At 49.4% G+C, this 17,213-nt stretch overlaps 2 protein-coding genes across 5 annotated transcripts in view; one reads left to right on the top strand and one right to left on the bottom strand.

Moving 5' to 3' along the window:
• Nucleotides 1-6,729, bottom strand: part of Arpc4 (actin related protein 2/3 complex subunit 4) — an 11,086-nt gene extending 4,357 nt beyond the window's left edge. Inside the window, exons 1-4 of the mRNA XM_059258367.1 lie at nucleotides 6,185-6,729; nucleotides 3,611-3,729; nucleotides 2,585-2,696; nucleotides 127-222 (exon numbers count right to left, since the gene is read on the bottom strand). Coding sequence (XP_059114350.1) covers nucleotides 127-222; nucleotides 2,585-2,696; nucleotides 3,611-3,729; nucleotides 6,185-6,187 — 330 coding nt within the window. The 5' untranslated portion in view covers nucleotides 6,188-6,729. The remainder of the gene's footprint in view (nucleotides 1-126; nucleotides 223-2,584; nucleotides 2,697-3,610; nucleotides 3,730-6,184) is intronic.
• Nucleotides 1-17,213, top strand: part of Tada3 (transcriptional adaptor 3) — a 26,738-nt gene extending 9,525 nt beyond the window's left edge. Inside the window, exons 1-10 of one of the 4 annotated variants that reach the window (XM_059258366.1) lie at nucleotides 6,532-6,718; nucleotides 7,013-7,070; nucleotides 8,257-8,489; nucleotides 9,259-9,509; nucleotides 9,632-9,737; nucleotides 11,834-11,975; nucleotides 12,066-12,169; nucleotides 12,953-13,062; nucleotides 13,544-13,729; nucleotides 16,670-17,213. In XM_059258366.1, coding sequence (XP_059114349.1) covers nucleotides 8,283-8,489; nucleotides 9,259-9,509; nucleotides 9,632-9,737; nucleotides 11,834-11,975; nucleotides 12,066-12,169; nucleotides 12,953-13,062; nucleotides 13,544-13,729; nucleotides 16,670-16,862 — 1,299 coding nt within the window. In that variant the 5' untranslated portion in view covers nucleotides 6,532-6,718; nucleotides 7,013-7,070; nucleotides 8,257-8,282 and the 3' untranslated portion in view covers nucleotides 16,863-17,213. Of the gene's footprint in view, nucleotides 1-6,409; nucleotides 6,719-7,012; nucleotides 7,071-7,122; nucleotides 7,293-8,256; nucleotides 8,490-9,258; nucleotides 9,510-9,631; nucleotides 9,738-11,833; nucleotides 11,976-12,065; nucleotides 12,170-12,952; nucleotides 13,063-13,543; nucleotides 13,730-16,669 lie in introns of those variants that run through there. The other 3 variants (XM_059258364.1, XM_059258365.1, XM_059258363.1) reach the window with 3 other exon arrangements.

Genomic DNA, 17,213 nt, shown 5'->3' with positions numbered 1-17,213 from the left:
GCCCAGTAACTTGCCTAGCAGTGCAAGACCTTGGGTTCCATCCTCCATACTACAAAAACCAAACAATCCCAGGCCACCCAGAGACAGGGTCCTGGGAACTATAACTACCGGAAGCACAGGTCTCACCTCCACAGGTTTCCTTCGAAGGATAAAGAAGTTCTCTGCTCGCATCATCATGAAGCGCATGAACTTATGGCATAAAATCTTCTCAATCTCATCAGCCTGGAGACAGTAAGAGACAGACAGCGCTCAAGTAAACATGTGAAGCCAACCCCACCCTGAGCCCAGTCTTCTGAGGCTTGGTGGGAACAAGGACAGCTGAGCTTGGAATTGTAGCACCTGCTGCTAACTGAAGGGAAGGCCCAGCCAGGGCCACTCTACAGTAACAGGCATTCCTGGGGGGATGAGGGGGAACTCTGGCGAACCAGAGTCTTTCATCAGCTCTAATGGAGTCCACACCTGTGTCTGACGCGGCCTGACCTTCCTCAAGTCACTAGTGTGGCCTTTCTCAGCATTGGTGGCACCCACTACCTGGCTATCAGGGACTTCTTCAAGGAGTGTCTGCCGTAACATTACTAAAATCCAACAATCCTGAAGTCTCTCCCTTTTCAACTCTTCCAATTGAGCCACCCAGCCTCCCGGTGCTTCCTTTAACCCTGAAAGCTTTCAAAGGCACGAAGTCGCTAATCTGAATTTTGTAACATTGTTTTAATTGCTATTTTTAGAGCTATTTGCTGGGGGAGGGGCAAATGATACTGTTTTTCTCACTTAGGATACAAAGTTTCTTTTCAAACTGGAAGCAGAATCTAGGTCAAATTTAAACCCACCATTAAATAGCCATTCAAGTGATACTAAGACAGCAACGCCTAGACCGATCAGTAGACAAGGAAACGTGTAAGAAATGAAAATTCTATTTTGTACAGAACAGAACAGAAAGCTCAGAAAGAAACTGAAGTATTTATAGTCAACTGATTCCCAACAAAGCAGGTCACACACGGGCAAGAATTTCTTCAACAAATTGCGCCAACAACTGGACATTCACACGTGGAAGAATCGAACTAGACCCTTATCTTACACAATATACAAAAACTAACCCAAGATGGATAAAAGACCTAGAAGTAGGTCTTCCAACTATAAAACTACTAGAGAAAATACATCAAGAAAAAGCCATGGCATTTGTCTGGACAATCACCGTCAGACCGATGTTTAGTTCCGAGAGTTTTGCCAGTGTTCTGGTTGGCATCTTCCTCTCTGATTTTGGATTGTCATCCCACCCACTGCTGGCCTGCACAGCTGATTCTGAAAGACAAGCTAGAATCGAACCGTCTGCTCTTTTTTTTTTTTTAAATGAGAACTTCGTATGTGCATGTGTGTGGTATCAATTTTTTTTTTCAATTAGGCTGCTGGTTTAATTTAGAATTAGAACGCTCGTATTTGGACAACTTTCAAATACAGAAATACTACATGTGGCATATGAACTATGGATTTTGTTTCCCATTACTACAGGAAGAATTTATTGAAATGAAATTTTATGAGACAAAATGCAAATCTACATGCTTATATTTAGGTGTGTACATACATATACTAACCCTAACTAAAGCATTACAAGCAATACTAATAGTTCTAGTTACATATTCCCAAAGACTTAACTACTTTAAAGATACATGTTATAAAGACAAAGGCATGTCAATGGCAAAAAACGAAGAATCAACATAATCTTTGAGGTTTCAGTATTATTTCAAAAAGCTCTCTATTCCCCCATAGAAGAAAACTATGCATTTGATTATTCTAGAAAAAAAGTATAAAAGGATAATGCTATCATGTAAAGGATTCACAAAACCTAGTTGTATATTCCATGAAAGCCACACCCACTGAAGGTAAACAGCAGTTATGGTCCCTAATGTATGACAGACACACCATCGGCTTTCCTCTTTGACAACAAGGGTTTACCTTTTCAAGCTCTCTTAACTGTGCCACAGAAATTCAGATCCTGTAGCAACAAGTTAGACTACAAAATAAGGCATTCTCCTTACGTGTCACAAAGTGACAGGCTGAAAAGTACCATCCGTTTTTAAATCAAGTGGCCGTTTCAGAGGCTATGTCTATCAAACCAGGGCTGGCTGGCACTGCTCCACGTGCACCCAGCCATCACCTGGCAGAAGCCTTCTCTGGCCCGACACCCAGGCAGCCCCGTGTCCTTCCTGCTGCATTTCCGTGTCTGTAATCCAGAGCAGGCCTATGACAGGGTCGCTGCTGTTTATCCTACTCACCTACTTTCTGTTTGTTTTTCTCAGACAGGGACTCACCAAGTAGCCCAGGCTGGCTTTGGGCTTTCCATCCTCAGTCTCAGACTTCAGGTGCTAAGATTACAGGCATGTGCCATCATACCTGGCTCTGCCAGTTTGCTCTGGCCAATCATGCCAAGTAAATTCCTGAAATCAGGCTCTTGAGTCTAGCTTGATAACCTTTTGGATGGGATCCCTGGCTGTAAAGAGCACTCCTGTGACACACACACACACACACACACACACACACACACACACCACACACACACACACACCCCTCCCTTCATGGTAAAACTCACCTGTTTCACAGCAATGCTGATCCGGACAGAATTGATGGAACCCTCAATCAGAACCTTTTCCTTCTCATTCCTGCTGATGGTAACAGGTTGCAATAGGAGTTCTTTGCTACTCCTAAAAACAAAATCAGAGGACCACACTGATGCCACTGACTCTCTAGGTATTCGTAAAGGTACCTGTAATCTATGAACTGTCACCATCTGAAAATGCCGAGTGAAAACCATGTATATCAAGTAACAACAGTCTATCCTAACATTAGAACTGTCTGAGTCACAGCAATCACCTCAGGGATGGGGACATGGCTCAGTTGTGAGTGTGTGCCCAGCATGTCCAAGGGCCTGGGTTCAATCCCCAGTAACAAAAACACCTTTATTATCTATGTGTTCATTTATGAACTTCAATTATGTACATCCCAGATTTTCCCCATTTTGCCTCTTTTGGTTTCTTGAGAAAAGACCCGTTGTGTAGCTGAGGCCAGCCTAGACCCTGCAGTTCTATTACTGTCACCTCAGCCTCCCATGTGCTAGGATTAGCAGTCTATGTCGTCTCCTTGTCAGGTGAAATTTCAAAGAGGAAGAATATTTACTTATGCAGTGAAAACCAGACAAGAGAAAAATGCATCCAAAATACGGAGTCATTTTGGTGTAAGAGGGTCTAAGCTGCCTGGCAGTATTAATGATAAAAAATAAAAAGTTCTGATCCATAAATTATTAATACAGAGATGTCATCTCTGGGAACTAAATCCTGTGACCTCTTCTGGCGCTGCCAGTGGGCTGTAATGCTACTGGAAACACTTCTCCACAGTTCTGCTCTACGAAGCCACACTTTGGGGTAGCTCTCCCATGGGTTTTGGCCTGACAACCCACTATCCTATTTTCTTAATTCCAAATCGGGAACCACCATTTCTCCAGCAGCAAGACAAATGTCACTGAAGGTGAGGGTCCCAGGACATAAATTCATGCCCCCCTTGGACAGCGTCCATTCTTGTGAGTTGTTCTTCTCAGCTCCACTCTGACCTTCTTTCCTACCTGACTTCGACCTCTGGCTTGTTGTGTCGTTCCACAACCTGGGAGGAGAAGTTCTCCAGGCAGAGAGCAGCCTGCAGTGTGGCCCGCACGGCACTAAGGTAGGGGCGGAGAGTGGCAGTCTGCAGAAATAAACCCAAGATTAGGAAGGACCAGAGGACCGAGTCTGCCTCACCAAAGCCAGTACACCGCCACCTCCCCCAACCCAACCGCTGGCTCCTATGGAACACGCACTACTGAAGGCTTCAGGTACGATCATCACACAGAACAGAATACACCCCGCCTTCAAGATGCAGCTCAGTCAGGAGTCTAGAGCAGTGGTTCCCAGCAGCAAACAATTCTGCTTGGTATTTAGCAAAATATGGAGAAAAATACGGACTGTTATAACCTGGGGGTGGGGCAGGGACTATGGACAAGTGGACATAGGCAAGCCATGCTGTCCCAACATCTGGGATGCACAATAGAATTACTCAGCTCCAAGTCACCAGTGCTGAGGCTAAATAATACTGATCTAGAGGGGTCCATGTCCTCCGCCTGCTTCCTACACTGACAAATGTATTGATCCATGCCCTGAGCATGCTGGGAGTTCAGTCAGATCACTTCTGCTCTCAAATAGCTCAACCAGGTGAGGATCACAAGGGCTAATGGAGGGCAAAATGTAAAATAACTAGGTTTATAAATAATCTATACTAAGGAAATTAGTTTTGACTAGATACAGGATCAGAAGATTGACAATGAGAAACAGTAGAATGTGGACATTCTCAGTAGAGTGGACAAGGTCAGCTATAATGATCAGCTACATTAGATCTCAGTCAAGTTCTCGCTCCCCTCAGGGCTCATCACACGCCGACCCTTCACCTGGATTCACTCCTCCTCATCGCTGGGGTCAGTCCAGAGCTCAGCTTACTGAGGAGGCTTCTTCCTTCCTCAAAGCGCTCTTTTTGACTTCCTCCTCAACCCATTTACCACAGCTTAGGATATGTACACCTTACATACAATTCACAGCAAGACGTTCTTCGTGTATTTCATTAAATGAATTGTCCTTCACTAGACTGTAATTCTCATGGTCAACAGACTTAATTAACTTTATTCAGTTGTGCAGGCTGCAACTAGCTCAGCACCTCCGATACCTAGTGTCTTACAAATTTTCTGTAGAGTAAATGAACAAATGAACATTTTTAATTGCACAGGGCAGGCTGCAATGGCTGGCTGGATAAAAGCCTAAGGAATCTAGAATGCTGGTCCACTGAGTTAGCTCCTCTCTCAATGTGGCGGGAAGCACTGGGACTTTCTGAGGAGGAAGTTACGTGACTTCAGCCACACAGAGGCTCTCTGGAGAACGGAAGAGAGGGAAGTGAGACTCACGGCAGAGAAGAGGCCCCCAGTACAGACTAGAGAAGTGGAGGCAAGCACAGCATCACAGGGGACAGACGGACAGACAGACAGGGGGTAAGGCTAAAAATACAACTAACTGCGTCAGTAGTTCCGTCCACATACTAGAAAAGTCTATTGATGTCAACCAAGAAAAAGCAAAACCGGGAGGACGAAATTAGTAGTTGTCTGGGGCAGTGGGTACCATCGGAAGAGGACAGAATGTTCTCTACCTTGACTGGAGTAGTGGCTATTTTGTCAATATTCAAACAAAGAAAACTAATAGTGAATTTTAGGTAGCTAGCCCTGTGATGTTTGCCCTTTAGTGAATAGATGCTTTCAAGTACAATAAAAAAAATGCTTAAAATAAAAAGCTATCTCCTCAGTCAAGGGGAAAAGGCTTTCAGGCTGAGGAACACAGGAGAATGACCAAGATAAGGAAAGCGGATGACTTTTGAACAAGAGGGTCTAATTTCAAGGTGTCTCCCCGAGACAGTCGAGTCACAGGAGCATGGCAAGCAGTCCAGTCTTCAGAACTGAGGTCATCAAAGCCAGCATGACCGGGGCAAGCAGTAGGAAGAGACACACAACAGTACGGAACACCCACAGACACCAAACCCGAGCACCGCCTGGAAGGGAAGAGCCAGCGGTCATCAGCGTTTACACACATTACGGTCAACAACGGTACCGCCCGAGGAAGAAGTCTGAATGGAGGCAACACCACAGAGCCTTCACTGAGGCCTGGAAGCAAGGGGCTGGAGGGACCCAGGGGGTGATAGGACACTTGCCTCGGGGTACCGTGAGATCAAGAAAGCAGGCGGGGACAAGGGGGTGTATTTAGCTAATCTCTACCGTGGATGGAGGAGGCCCCGCTTCATTCCTCAGCGGTCCCACCTCGGCTGCGAGCCGCCAGCACAGGCTAAGTTACGCTGCTTCCTGCCTCGTCAGAACTTTGGGGAGAGGCCATTCCTTCCGGGGATGCCCAACTTGGAAGCCTCTGGGCCTGCTCCTGCCAGGCTCGCCCCCCAGCTCGCCCCTTCCTCCTCGCCTCGGCCCTCGCCCCACCCTCTGCCTCCCCATCCACAGCGTGCCCCCTCATTCCAGGGCGACCTCCGGCCGCAAGCCCTGGCGGCAAACAGCATCTCCCCCAGACCCACAGCCTCATCGGGTAAGACATAGGGAGGCCCCCAGCCCCGGGTCTCTCACCATCGCGGGTGCTGTCTGGGCCGGAAAGCGGAAGTGCGGAAGTGCCCGGCCCCGCGACGCCTGCCCTTTCGCGAGAGGCGCAGCCGCAGTCTCGACCAGCACTTCCGGGAGGGACCATCTCGGGCAGGACCGGGGAGGAAGAGCCGGACGACGTTAGGATCTCCGGGACGATTTCACACTGGGACCTCTGGGACTTGTAGAAGGCGGAGAGTGACCGAGTGGCACTCGAGTCCCCTTGGGTCTCCATACATCTCTGGCCAGAGCCTTCGGTTCTCGTCGCCTTGGTTGTATCTTCCCCCCTCGTAACAATAGTACAGCCCGACCTCAGGTTGGGCACCAAATTAGGACAGGCCGGGCCGGAGGAGCCTGACGTTTCTTCCGGTGGTGCTCTCCTATCCTCTCCGGGCTCCTCCTACCTGCAGCCCTGGGGCCCGGCCGGGCAGCCGGTCCCTAGAGATCTGGGCTCTGAGCCCCGCCTTGGCCCCGGGCTGCTTCCTAGGGGACGCCTCAGGCCTAGCATTCCACCTGTCGGAGGTTCGTAGGTGGCCTTAGACCCCCACTCCCCCAGGCCACTGTAGGCTGGTCGTGTCCCCGCCCTCGCGTCAGCTGCAGGGGGCCCGCCCATAGCCAGTTCCGGGGCGGTTGCTCTGGGAGCCCTGAACTCCCCGCCCCCTCCTGCGGCCCGGGGCCTGTAGGAGGCCGCAGAGAGGAGGTAGGAGAGGCGGGGGCTGTGTTAGGGGCTCCCTAGAGGACGAGGACCCTGGAGGCGGGATCTTGGGGCGACACACAGGTGGAGCCAGCCATTAAGCAGTCCCACTTCTGTGCCAGGCACTGAACTGGGCATTTGACGAGCATCACCTCTTAATCCTCAGAACATTCCAGGGAGGTAGGTACTCTTGATGCCCCCATTTTACAGATTTATACTTTTTAATGGGCAGACGGACTGAGGCATCATCTCTTGTCCTGGAAAAAAACTGAGATTCAAGTTAAATAACATGTTTAGAAGGGCACATGAGAAGAAGATGGGCTGGAACTTAGTTCTGTCTGCTTGACCAGCTCGTGTTCCAAATTTGCTAGGGACACAGAGAAGGTGCGAAGGTGGAGTAAGGTGAGCCAAGGAGAGGCTGGGCCAACCCTGTAAGATAGAATGCTAGAAACAGCCCAACAGAGGAAAACAGGACATAGGGAGACAGAGCACACCAGTATACCTCTCTCTTGTGGTGCAGGTTTGAGAGTACTTGGGTTCGAATTGCAGCTAGGAGGCCAGGCCCACTAATCATGCAGGTTTGTAAACCTAACTCCTTGGGAGGTTGAAGCAAGTAGATCATAAGTTCAAGGCCTGCCTGGACAACTTGGTGAGAGCTTGTCTCAATAAAAATTCATGAAAGGGGGCTGAGTGTAGTTTGGAGACTATGTGTCTAGCACGCACAAGGCCCTGACTTGGATCCCTGGCACTGCATAAGCCAGGTGTGGTTACATGCCTGGAATTCCATCACTTGAGAGATGGAAACAAATCTTTGGTTACTTAGCTAGTTTGATACCAGCCTGGGCTGTATGAGACCCTGCCTCAGAAAAAAAAAAAATAGGCAAATAAATAAAGAAAAAGGACTAGAAGCCAGGTGTAGTGGTGCATGCCTTTATCCCAGCACTCTAGGAAGTAGAGGCAGGTATAATGAGTACCAGGCCAGCCAAGGCTACATAGAGAGACTTTGTCTAAAAAAAAAAAAAAAAAAAAAAGACTGAAGATAGAGCGTGTGTGAGACTCTGGGTTCAGTCTTAAGTGCTACCCAAACAAAAAGACAATGAATTGCAGTTAGGAGTCTAGGCATACCCTTTCAGAGTCTGTTTCCTTTTATGTTCAAAAAAAAAAAAAAAAAAAGCACGAATAAAGCCCATCCCCCAAGGTTGTGTCCATAATTCAGTGAAGCAAGCCCTCCTTTGGTGTACAGTCGGGGCTCTGTGACAAGGAGGTTTGACACCATCCTTACTTCTAAGGGTACTGAAGCCTGGTGTCTTAGTTGGGCCTCTCCAATTCTACTTTGTCTCCCACCCAATGGACTTCTCCTCTCTAGTTTTACAGGGTCCCGTCTCCTGGGCCATGAGTGAGCTGAAGGACTGCCCATTGCAATTCCATGATTTCAAGTCTGTGGACCACCTGAAGGTCTGTCCCCGGTACACAGCAGTGCTGGCCCGCTCGGAGGACGATGGCATTGGTATTGAGGAGCTGGACACCCTGCAACTGGAGCTGGAGACCCTGCTGTCCTCTGCAAGCCGGCGACTGCGTGTACTGGAAGCTGAAACCCAGGTGATTCTCCACCAGAGGGGATGTCACTAAACACAGATTGTGTCAAGTTATGGGATGGGCCATTAGGTTAGCTCTGTCTGTGGAGTTAAGGGATGGATGGGAAGAGAGACCCAAATGGGAACTGACAGCAGAATTAGGTCCCAAGGGTCAGGGTTGCCATCCAACTGAACCTCAGAAGATGGGCTCTGTCCACTTGTAGTCCCTGGAATCCCTGGGAGCTTTCTGAGACTCACTGTAACACAGTCAGTTGTTTGTGTAGACAGGGCTCCCAGGTGGGTTGATGATTGAAATGGTTAGCTGGGAGTCTTTGTTGACCGTCACCAAAAAACCACCACCAGCATATTTGACCAGGAGTGTTATGCCCTGGGGCATAACCTTTTTTAGTTTTTTTTTTTTTTTTTCGAGACAGGGTTTCTCTGTGTAGCTTTGTGCCTTTCCTGGAACTCACTTGGTAGCCCAGGATGGCCTTGAACTCACAGAGATCCGCCTGGCTCTGCCTCCTGAGTGCTGGGATTAAAGGCGTGCGCCACCACTGCCCGGCTATTTTTTAACTTTCTGCCAAACAGTCTGTGGCTAGCTTGGGTGACAGGGGAATCAGAATGTAGACCTATGTTTAAATCCATGTGAGAAAGTCACAGAGAAAGAACCGGGCTTTGAAGAAGAAGTAGTTTATTTAATGGCGTCAACTTCTAGATCTCAAGTTATCCATAATGGGAAAAAGGTGCTTGTCTCCTCTCTCCTTCTCAGTGACTGTCTTTGTGTGTTTCAGATCCTTACTGACTGGCAGGATAAGAAGGGTGACCGACGGTTCCTGAAGCTGGGTCGAGACCATGAGCTTGGTGCTCCCCCCAAACATGGGAAGCCCAAGAAGCAGAAACTGGAAGGGAAGGCAGGACATGGGCCCGGCCCCGGCCCAGGACGACCCAAATCCAAAAACGTTCAGCCCAAGATCCAGGAATATGAATTCACTGATGACCCAATCGACGTGCCTCGGATCCCCAAGAATGATGCTCCCAACAGGTTCTGAGCCTGAGCACGTAGAAGAGAGCTAGAGGGGCCTAGGGACTGGTGGTGGAGTCTTGGAAGGCCCAGGGCTAAGGCTAGAGGAGCCCTGGGGTCTCAGGGTCTGCTTCTCCCTTCAGGTTCTGGGCCTCTGTGGAGCCCTACTGTGCCGACATCACCAGTGAGGAGGTACGAACACTAGAGGAGCTCCTGAAGCCCCCCGAAGATGAAGCTGAGCATTATAAGGTAGAAACCCTGAGCCGTACAGTCAGGGAACAGGAGGGCTCAGAGGTGCCTCTGAATCGTAGGCAGCAAAGCCCGCATCATCTACTTTCTTCCTTCCCAGCCTCCCTTGCTGCTGTGTTACCCCTGCAGACGCTGAGGCTCAGGCTCCCCTTGTTACCCCCACCTCAGCATCTGTCAGCGAAGTCATCCTGTCTGCTTGTCTTTATCCTAAGAGCCTCTGGACACGCTCCCTGCTTTTAGACTTCAGCAACCGCTTTCTTTCTTTATTTAGTATTTAAAAGTTAAGTTCCTGTTTCATTTCTAAGACACTAGAACTTAGTGCCCAGGCTGACCTTAAACTCTGGGATTCACCATCTCCCTCTCTCGGGTCTCCAGGTGTCTGGGACTACAAACATCCATCACTACAGCTGGTTTAAAGTTCTTTGGTTTTTTTGAAACTGGATTTCATATATCCCAGACCAGTCTTGAACTTTGTGTAGCTAATGATGACCCTGAACTTATGATTCTCCTTCCTCTGACTCCCTAGTGCTGGGATCACGGGTATGTGCCACCGTGCCCAGTTTTGCAGTCCTGAGACGGAATGCAGGGCTTTAGCAGGGCTTTATGCATTCCAGGCAAGCCCTCTACCAGCAGAGATGCGTCCCCAGCAAGTTAGTTTTATTTATAATGAAAATAAGACATGCTCCATAAAAGAAAGTGGACAGTGTGTGAAGAGGTGACTACCACAGGGCCGCAACTGCCACCACAGGTGTGCTGCGTCTGGACCTTCCTATCTCCTGCTGGCCACAGGATGGAGTCCAAGTGTCTCGGGGCTAGGGCACTGCAGTTTCCCTTGGCCACACCCCTCTTTCCTGCCGCATTTATGAGCTAGACTAGACATGTCTGCTTCCTGCTGGTCCCACCAGGGTCTGTGCCCAAGCTCTTCTCAACTTGACAGACTGCCTCACTCTTGAAGGCCTGGGCTCATGCTACTGCCACCAGAGACGCCTTTCCAGACTCCTCAGCAGAAAGAGGAAGCTGGGCCCAGTGGCTCACACCTGTTGCACTTGGGAGGCTGAGGCAAGTTTGAGGCCAGCCTGGCCTTACAAGTGTGAGGCCCTTTCCCCAAGAACAGCAAAGGAAGTGGTCTCACTTGGTGACTTTGTGGTCCCTTGGCTGCTTTAATTACACTTACTTGAATTAAAAAAATACAAACAAACATTTATCTGAGGCCAGAGATGCAGTTAATGATAGAGCTCTGGTAGAGCAAGTGTTTGGCATGGACAAGGCCTTAGATTCAATCATGACCTAAAGAACTACAGCAACCTGTAATCTCACTGTGAGTTTGAGGTCAGGTTGTCCTACACATCAAGACCCTGTCTCAAAGAAAGAAGAAGCAGGGGAAAGGCAATCCATTTCAGCAGTAGTAAGTTAAAGCAACACACACACACACACACACACACAAAACAATCCCTTCTCGTCCCTGCCTTGGGTCCTAATTCTCTTTAGAAGAATTACCTGTGATCAAAAAGATCCATGAACATAGTATTTTATACTTTATATCTTTTGTTGTTGTTGTTTTGTTCTTTTGAGACAGGGTTTCTGTGTAACGGCTCTAGCTGTCCTGGAACTTGCTCTGTAGACCAGGCTGGCCTTGAACTCAGAGATCTGCCTACCTCTGCCTCCTGAGTGATGGGATAAAGGGATACTAGGCTTATACTTTATATCTTGATTATTGCATATCAGCTTCTAGATGTATTTTGATTTCTGCTTTGTTTTGTTTGTTTGAGACAAGATAGGTGCTCAGCCCAGGCTCAGACTCATGATCATCCAGCTTTAGCCTCCTGAGTCCTGGGACAACGGATGTGTGCCACCACGCCCAGATGTTTTCATTCTTTATATACCTGTTTCTCTTCCTAGAGTGTGAGTGTAGATTTTAACTTCTCTGCCTTTTGTGGCCACCACGAGTGGCCTTGGGCTAGGGACATGGGCAACAAATGAAGAAGCAGAGTGAATGGGGTGCTTACTGACAGTGTCCCGTGCCAGCAGAGTCTCCCACACTCTAGGCTCAGTGGCCAGTGTTTACCTCTTGGAATTGAATGGCCTCTTTGCCGCAGATTCCCCCACTGGGGAAACACTACTCCCAGCGCTGGGCCCAGGAAGATTTGCTGGAGGAGCAGAAGGATGGGGCTCGGGCAGCAGCTGTGGCTGACAAGAAGAAAGGCCTCATGGGACCGCTGACTGAACTGGACACAAAAGGTAAGTCCCTCAGCTCGCTGTCCACCTCAGGCCAGGATCTGAGTTCCCAGAGCTTCAGGCCTCCCGCTGTCCTCTCCCTGTCCACTGTAGATGTGGACGCCCTGCTGAAGAAGTCCGAGGCCCAGCACGAGCAGCCAGAAGACGGGTGTCCCTTTGGCGCCTTGACACAGCGCTTGTTGCAGGCCCTGGTGGAGGTGAGCAGCGCTCGGTCTGACGGGGACTATGAGCTAGGTGTGGCGGCATGTGCCGGTAACCCCAGCAACACTGGGACACAAAGGCAGCAGGCTCTCGAGCTCCAGGGCTGCATGTAACCATCTGAGAAAACCAAAACCTGTGAGCGCGTGAGCATCTTTGTGCCTCTGCCTACCTTCGAAACACGCCTTTATGTCCTTGAACCTCAGTTTCCTCTTTTGGCGCTAACAATAGTTTTTCTCTCAGGAAACAGTCTGAGGCATGCATTCCAGGTAGACTGAGGCAATGGGAAGGGGAAGTCTGCCTTAGCCCTGCAGAGGCTCCAGTTTATAGTGGCTTTTCATCCTGACCAAGGTTACTCTGGGTGTGGTTACCGCACCAGGCCCTCAAAAATGGAGTAAGAAGGAGCGTGTGGAGGAAGCGCTCTGGGTGTGACTGAGAGGATCACTTTCCTCTGGAGAATTTGTCCCATGAGTGCATCTGACCGCAGTGGAGCCTGGGAAGTGCAGTGTAGCTCGGCTGCTGTGGAGGAAGAGCAGTGTTGGGGTATTTCCTGTCACTGCTGCTCTTGTGCCCCCTTCTTTTGCTATTGACATTCCCCTCCCCTCAAAAAAGGAATTTCTGGAATGGTCAAAGCTTTGGAGGAAGCTTTTTAACACGAGTGGGATGAAAAAGATGACAGACGATTGCTATCTAGCTTGTGAAGACCATCTGTGTGTGTCAGAGAGGAGCGAAAAAATGGAGATTCTACAGCTTTCTCCTTCTAACCTATCTCTGGTCTTTAGGAAAATATTATTTCCCCTATGGAGGACTCTCCTATTCCTGACATGTCTGGGAAAGAATCAGGGGCTGATGGAGCAAGCACCTCTCCCCGAAACCAGAACAAGCCCTTCAGGTGAGTGACACCCCACCTGCACTCTGGGCTTGGCTGTCAGCTTCCCTCTGTCTTCTTACGGACACACAGAGGTTGAGGCCGTTTGACCAAGCGCAGACGTCTCAGATGGAAGTGCTGGCCTGGTTTCTGGACAGACTTGGTACAGACTTGATCACCATACCTTTGCTCCTGGAGATAACCCCAGGGCCCAAAGGGAGGGGCTAGTACGTGCCAAAACTACCTATGAAATCACTGGGACTGTTAATCACTACAGAAATGGACTCGACATGGAAGAATTAAAACAGTAGAGTACCAAATGGGGGGAAGGGAGTGATCCTATTTGTAGGAAATATATATCATAAAAGATTGCAACTCATATATAACAAGGCCTGAAACATATATGTGTGGTTATAGTGGGTTCACAAGGTGAAGGGAGGCCCCGGGAAACTCTGAGGGGCCCTCCAGCTGGCCCTCAGAGCTCAGGTGCTGGCCTTGCCTACAGTGTGCCACATACCAAGTCCCTGGAGAGCCGCATCAAGGAGGAGCTGATTGCCCAGGGCCTCCTGGAGTCTGAGGACCGGCCTGCTGAGGACTCAGAGGATGAGGTCCTCGCTGAGCTGCGCAAACGGCAGGCTGAGCTGAAGGCACTCAGTGCACACAACCGCACCAAGAAGCATGACCTGCTGAGGTGAGTGAGCACTGTGCCAGGGACCAGCCCTGCTCCCCCAAGCTGTGTCTCAGGTGGATGAATTATTATGTGGGTTTGTGCACATGAGTGCAGGTGTCTGTGGTGTTGGCTGCCCTGCAGCTGGAGTCACTGGTGTTTGCTAGCTGCCCAGTGAACCCCAGTCCCCTGCAAAAGCAGTGCACACTTTTAACCAGAGCCATCTCTCCAGCCTGACTCCATTGATAAGTGTAGTTCAGTAATATTTACAGTGCTGTGTTGCATTTGTTTGTTTTTTGTCTTTTTATGTGTGTTTTCTTTTTCTTTTCTTTTTTTGAGATAGGCTTTCTCTGTGCAATAGTTTGTTCTGGCTGTCCTCGAACTCACTTTGTAGACCAGGCTGGCCTTGAATTCACTAAGATCTGCCTGCTTCTGCCTCCCAAGTGCTGGGATTAAAGGCGTGCACCACCACTGCTTGGCTGTGTTTTTCTTTATGGTATTATTTAATCAGAATACCACAGAGGCACTGGGCAGGTAGCTCAGTGGGGGAAATGCCGGCCACCAAGCCTGGCCTCTCGAGTTCAGTCTTCAGCACACACATGAAAGCTGGCCACAGCAGGACACATCTGTAACCCCAATGCTTGGATGGGCAGAGGCAAGCCTAGCCGAATAGGTCTGCTAGGATCCCATTAAGAGATCCTGCTTCAAAAAAGAAGGCCAAGGGCCCCCAAGATGGCTCAGCGTGGAGAAAGCACTTACCGCCAAGCCTGGCCACTTGATTTTAATCCCTAGAACCCAAATGACAGAGATCGAAAACCACCTCCTGCAAGTTGTCCTCTGGCCTCCACATGCACACCATGGCATGTGACCCTAATGAATACATAAATGCATAGATTATAGTAAAGGTAAGGTAAAGCATGATAGAGATATCAATATCAACCTCTGGCCTCCACATGCATACTCACACATGCAACATGGACATGTACACATATAACACACAAAAAACATCATAGAGGAACTAATGAAAACCAGTATGCTTCCTCCTCGGGCCTGTGAGTTGCTAATGTTCTCTTGGCTGTCTGTGCTGGTGTTTGGCTCATCACCCACACTTCCTAGTGTGTGAGAGAGTCAGTCATAGTGCGGTTCATTTTATGTCAGCTCCCACCCGACTGACTGCCCTGCACTGGTGACGAGGGTGTAGGTGACATGTGAGGGCACTGGTAGGAGCCGCCCTTCTGTTAGCGCTCCAGCAAGACTCCAGGCTCCTCACAGAGCCCTGACAAGGCAGGTCTCGATTACCTCTTCCCATCTCTGACCTGGCGCTGGGACCAGGAAGAAGGCAGAGAAATGGACTCCTGCTCTCTCAGGTGGTTGGAGGAGAGAGACACACCATTCAAAGGAGGCAGCTGCGGCTGAGCTTTAAGGGGAGCTGAGGATAAAAAAACCAGTGTTGCTTAGTGCCCACTGTGTGCCAGGGTCTTGGGCACCTTTTATCTAAAGACAACCCAGAGAATGGGTGGCATTTTCTCCACCTGCCAGATAAAGGATAGAAGCCAATGAAGCGGAGCCAAGTGGACCTTTGTTAAAGTCACATCCGGTCGAGAGCTGAGCTGAGCTGTGAGGCAAGGCTGAATCCAAGCCTCTTTCTGGTTCACGGTCCCTGTCAAGGGCAAAGAGAAAACTACAGGGGGCGGCAAGGGCAGGGTGAATGAGAAACAAAGGAATGCTGTGTAGTTACAGAGGTACAGGATGCTGTGGAAATGGATGGGCTCTCAGAGGCTGGGGCTCAGCCCTGGGCCCTGCTGTGCTGCAGCTGCAGGGCTGTGGACTTCAGGGCTTGGGCACTTCAGGCCCAAGCAGCAAGAACTAGATTCTCAGAGACCCTACGCTCCACCATCAGTGGGTCTAAGTCAGAGCCACACATGGTTGAAGCACGGTGCGGCAGGGCACAGCTGTAATTCTAACACGTGGCTAAGGCATGGAGAAGGTGAGCTTGAGGCCCAGCTGAAGCTTGTCTTTCTAGATCTTTCAGTCACCCTTGCTCAACCTGAGCCTCAGTTCCTTTACTATTATAACATGGGGATAATGGTTCTTACTTTGAAAGATTATTGTGAGAATTGGCTGTATGCACGTGTGTGTGTGTTGTTTATGGATTGTTTTGTTTTGTTTTTTAAGACAGGGTTTCTCTGTGTAGCCCTGGCTATCCTAGAACTCACCCTGTAGAGCAGGCTGCTCTCCAACTCAGAGATCAGCCTGCCTCTGCCTCCTGAATGCTGGGATTAAAGGTGTGCGCCACCACTGCCCAGCATTTATGGGTTTTTAAATATGTATTTTTTATTTTATGTGTGGTATTTGGCCTGCAGGTTTGTCTATGCACCATGTGTGTGCCTGGTGCATACAGAGGGCATTGGATTCTCTGGAACTAGAGTTAGTTGTTAGCTACCATATGAGTGTTGCAATCCAAACCTGGGTCTTCCAGAAGAGCAGCTGGTCTCTCCAGCTCCTAGGTTTTATTTCTTAAGCTAGGGATAGTGGTTCACACCTACTATCTTAGCAATGGAGAGGTGGAGGCAAGAGGATTGCCTCAAGTTCAGGACCAGCCTAGGCTATATAGTAATTTCCAGCTAAGCCTGGGCTATAGTGTGAGACTATCTCAAAAAAAAATTTTTAGAGTATTTTTGGGTTCACAGCAAAATTGACAGAAAGGTAGAGATTTCCTGCATAGTTCCTGAGCTCCCACATGCTGCCCCTACTATAAGTAGCATTAAGTTAACATTTTAGAGCACTTAAATAATGCCTCACACACAGTTCAAGCCCAATGTGGCTCTGCATCTGTGCACATTGGCCATGAATGAAACAGGCCAAGAAGTGCCAGCCCCAGCTGGGATTGTGAGGAGGCTCAGTCTGGAAGAAGGGGGGCACAAACTCTGGAGAGGGGATAACCATGACACTTGGCCCCCACAGGTTGGCAAAGGAGGAGGTGAGCCGGCAGGAGCTCAGGCAGCGGGTCCGCATGGCAGACAATGAGGTCATGGATGCCTTTCGCAAGATCATGGCTGCCCGGCAGAAGAAGCGCACCCCCACGAAGAAGGAAAAGGACCAGGCCTGGAAGACCCTGAAGGAACGGGAGAGCATCCTGAAGCTCCTAGATGGCTAGCCTCACCTGCTGCTGGCCACCTCCCTGGCCTGGCAGAGGCCCACTTGGAAGCCTTGGCCGGGGGCTGCCCATCAAATGGCAACAGTCTCAGGGCTGAAGTACTCTCAGGCCACTCAGCTGAGCTGTGTGCAGCCAGCATGCAAGGCCTTACTGCGCTGGCCTGGACCTAGCATCTGCCTGGTGCCTCAGCTGAGCAGGCTTGTTCCTGGCTGTCCCCTTTCCTTCTTAGAATCTCCTCGACACCTTTCCCGCAAGGACTTCTTCCTTGGGGTTTTGTAAAGTACAAACTTAAGAATAAATGACTGCTGTGTTTTGTTTTGTTTTCTAAAAAAATTACAAAAGGACCTACAA

This window comes from Peromyscus eremicus, chromosome 3 (assembly GCF_949786415.1).
Source record: "Peromyscus eremicus chromosome 3, PerEre_H2_v1, whole genome shotgun sequence".
Lineage (NCBI taxonomy): Eukaryota > Metazoa > Chordata > Mammalia > Rodentia > Cricetidae > Peromyscus > Peromyscus eremicus.
This window is presented reverse-complemented; position numbering and strand designations above follow the sequence as displayed.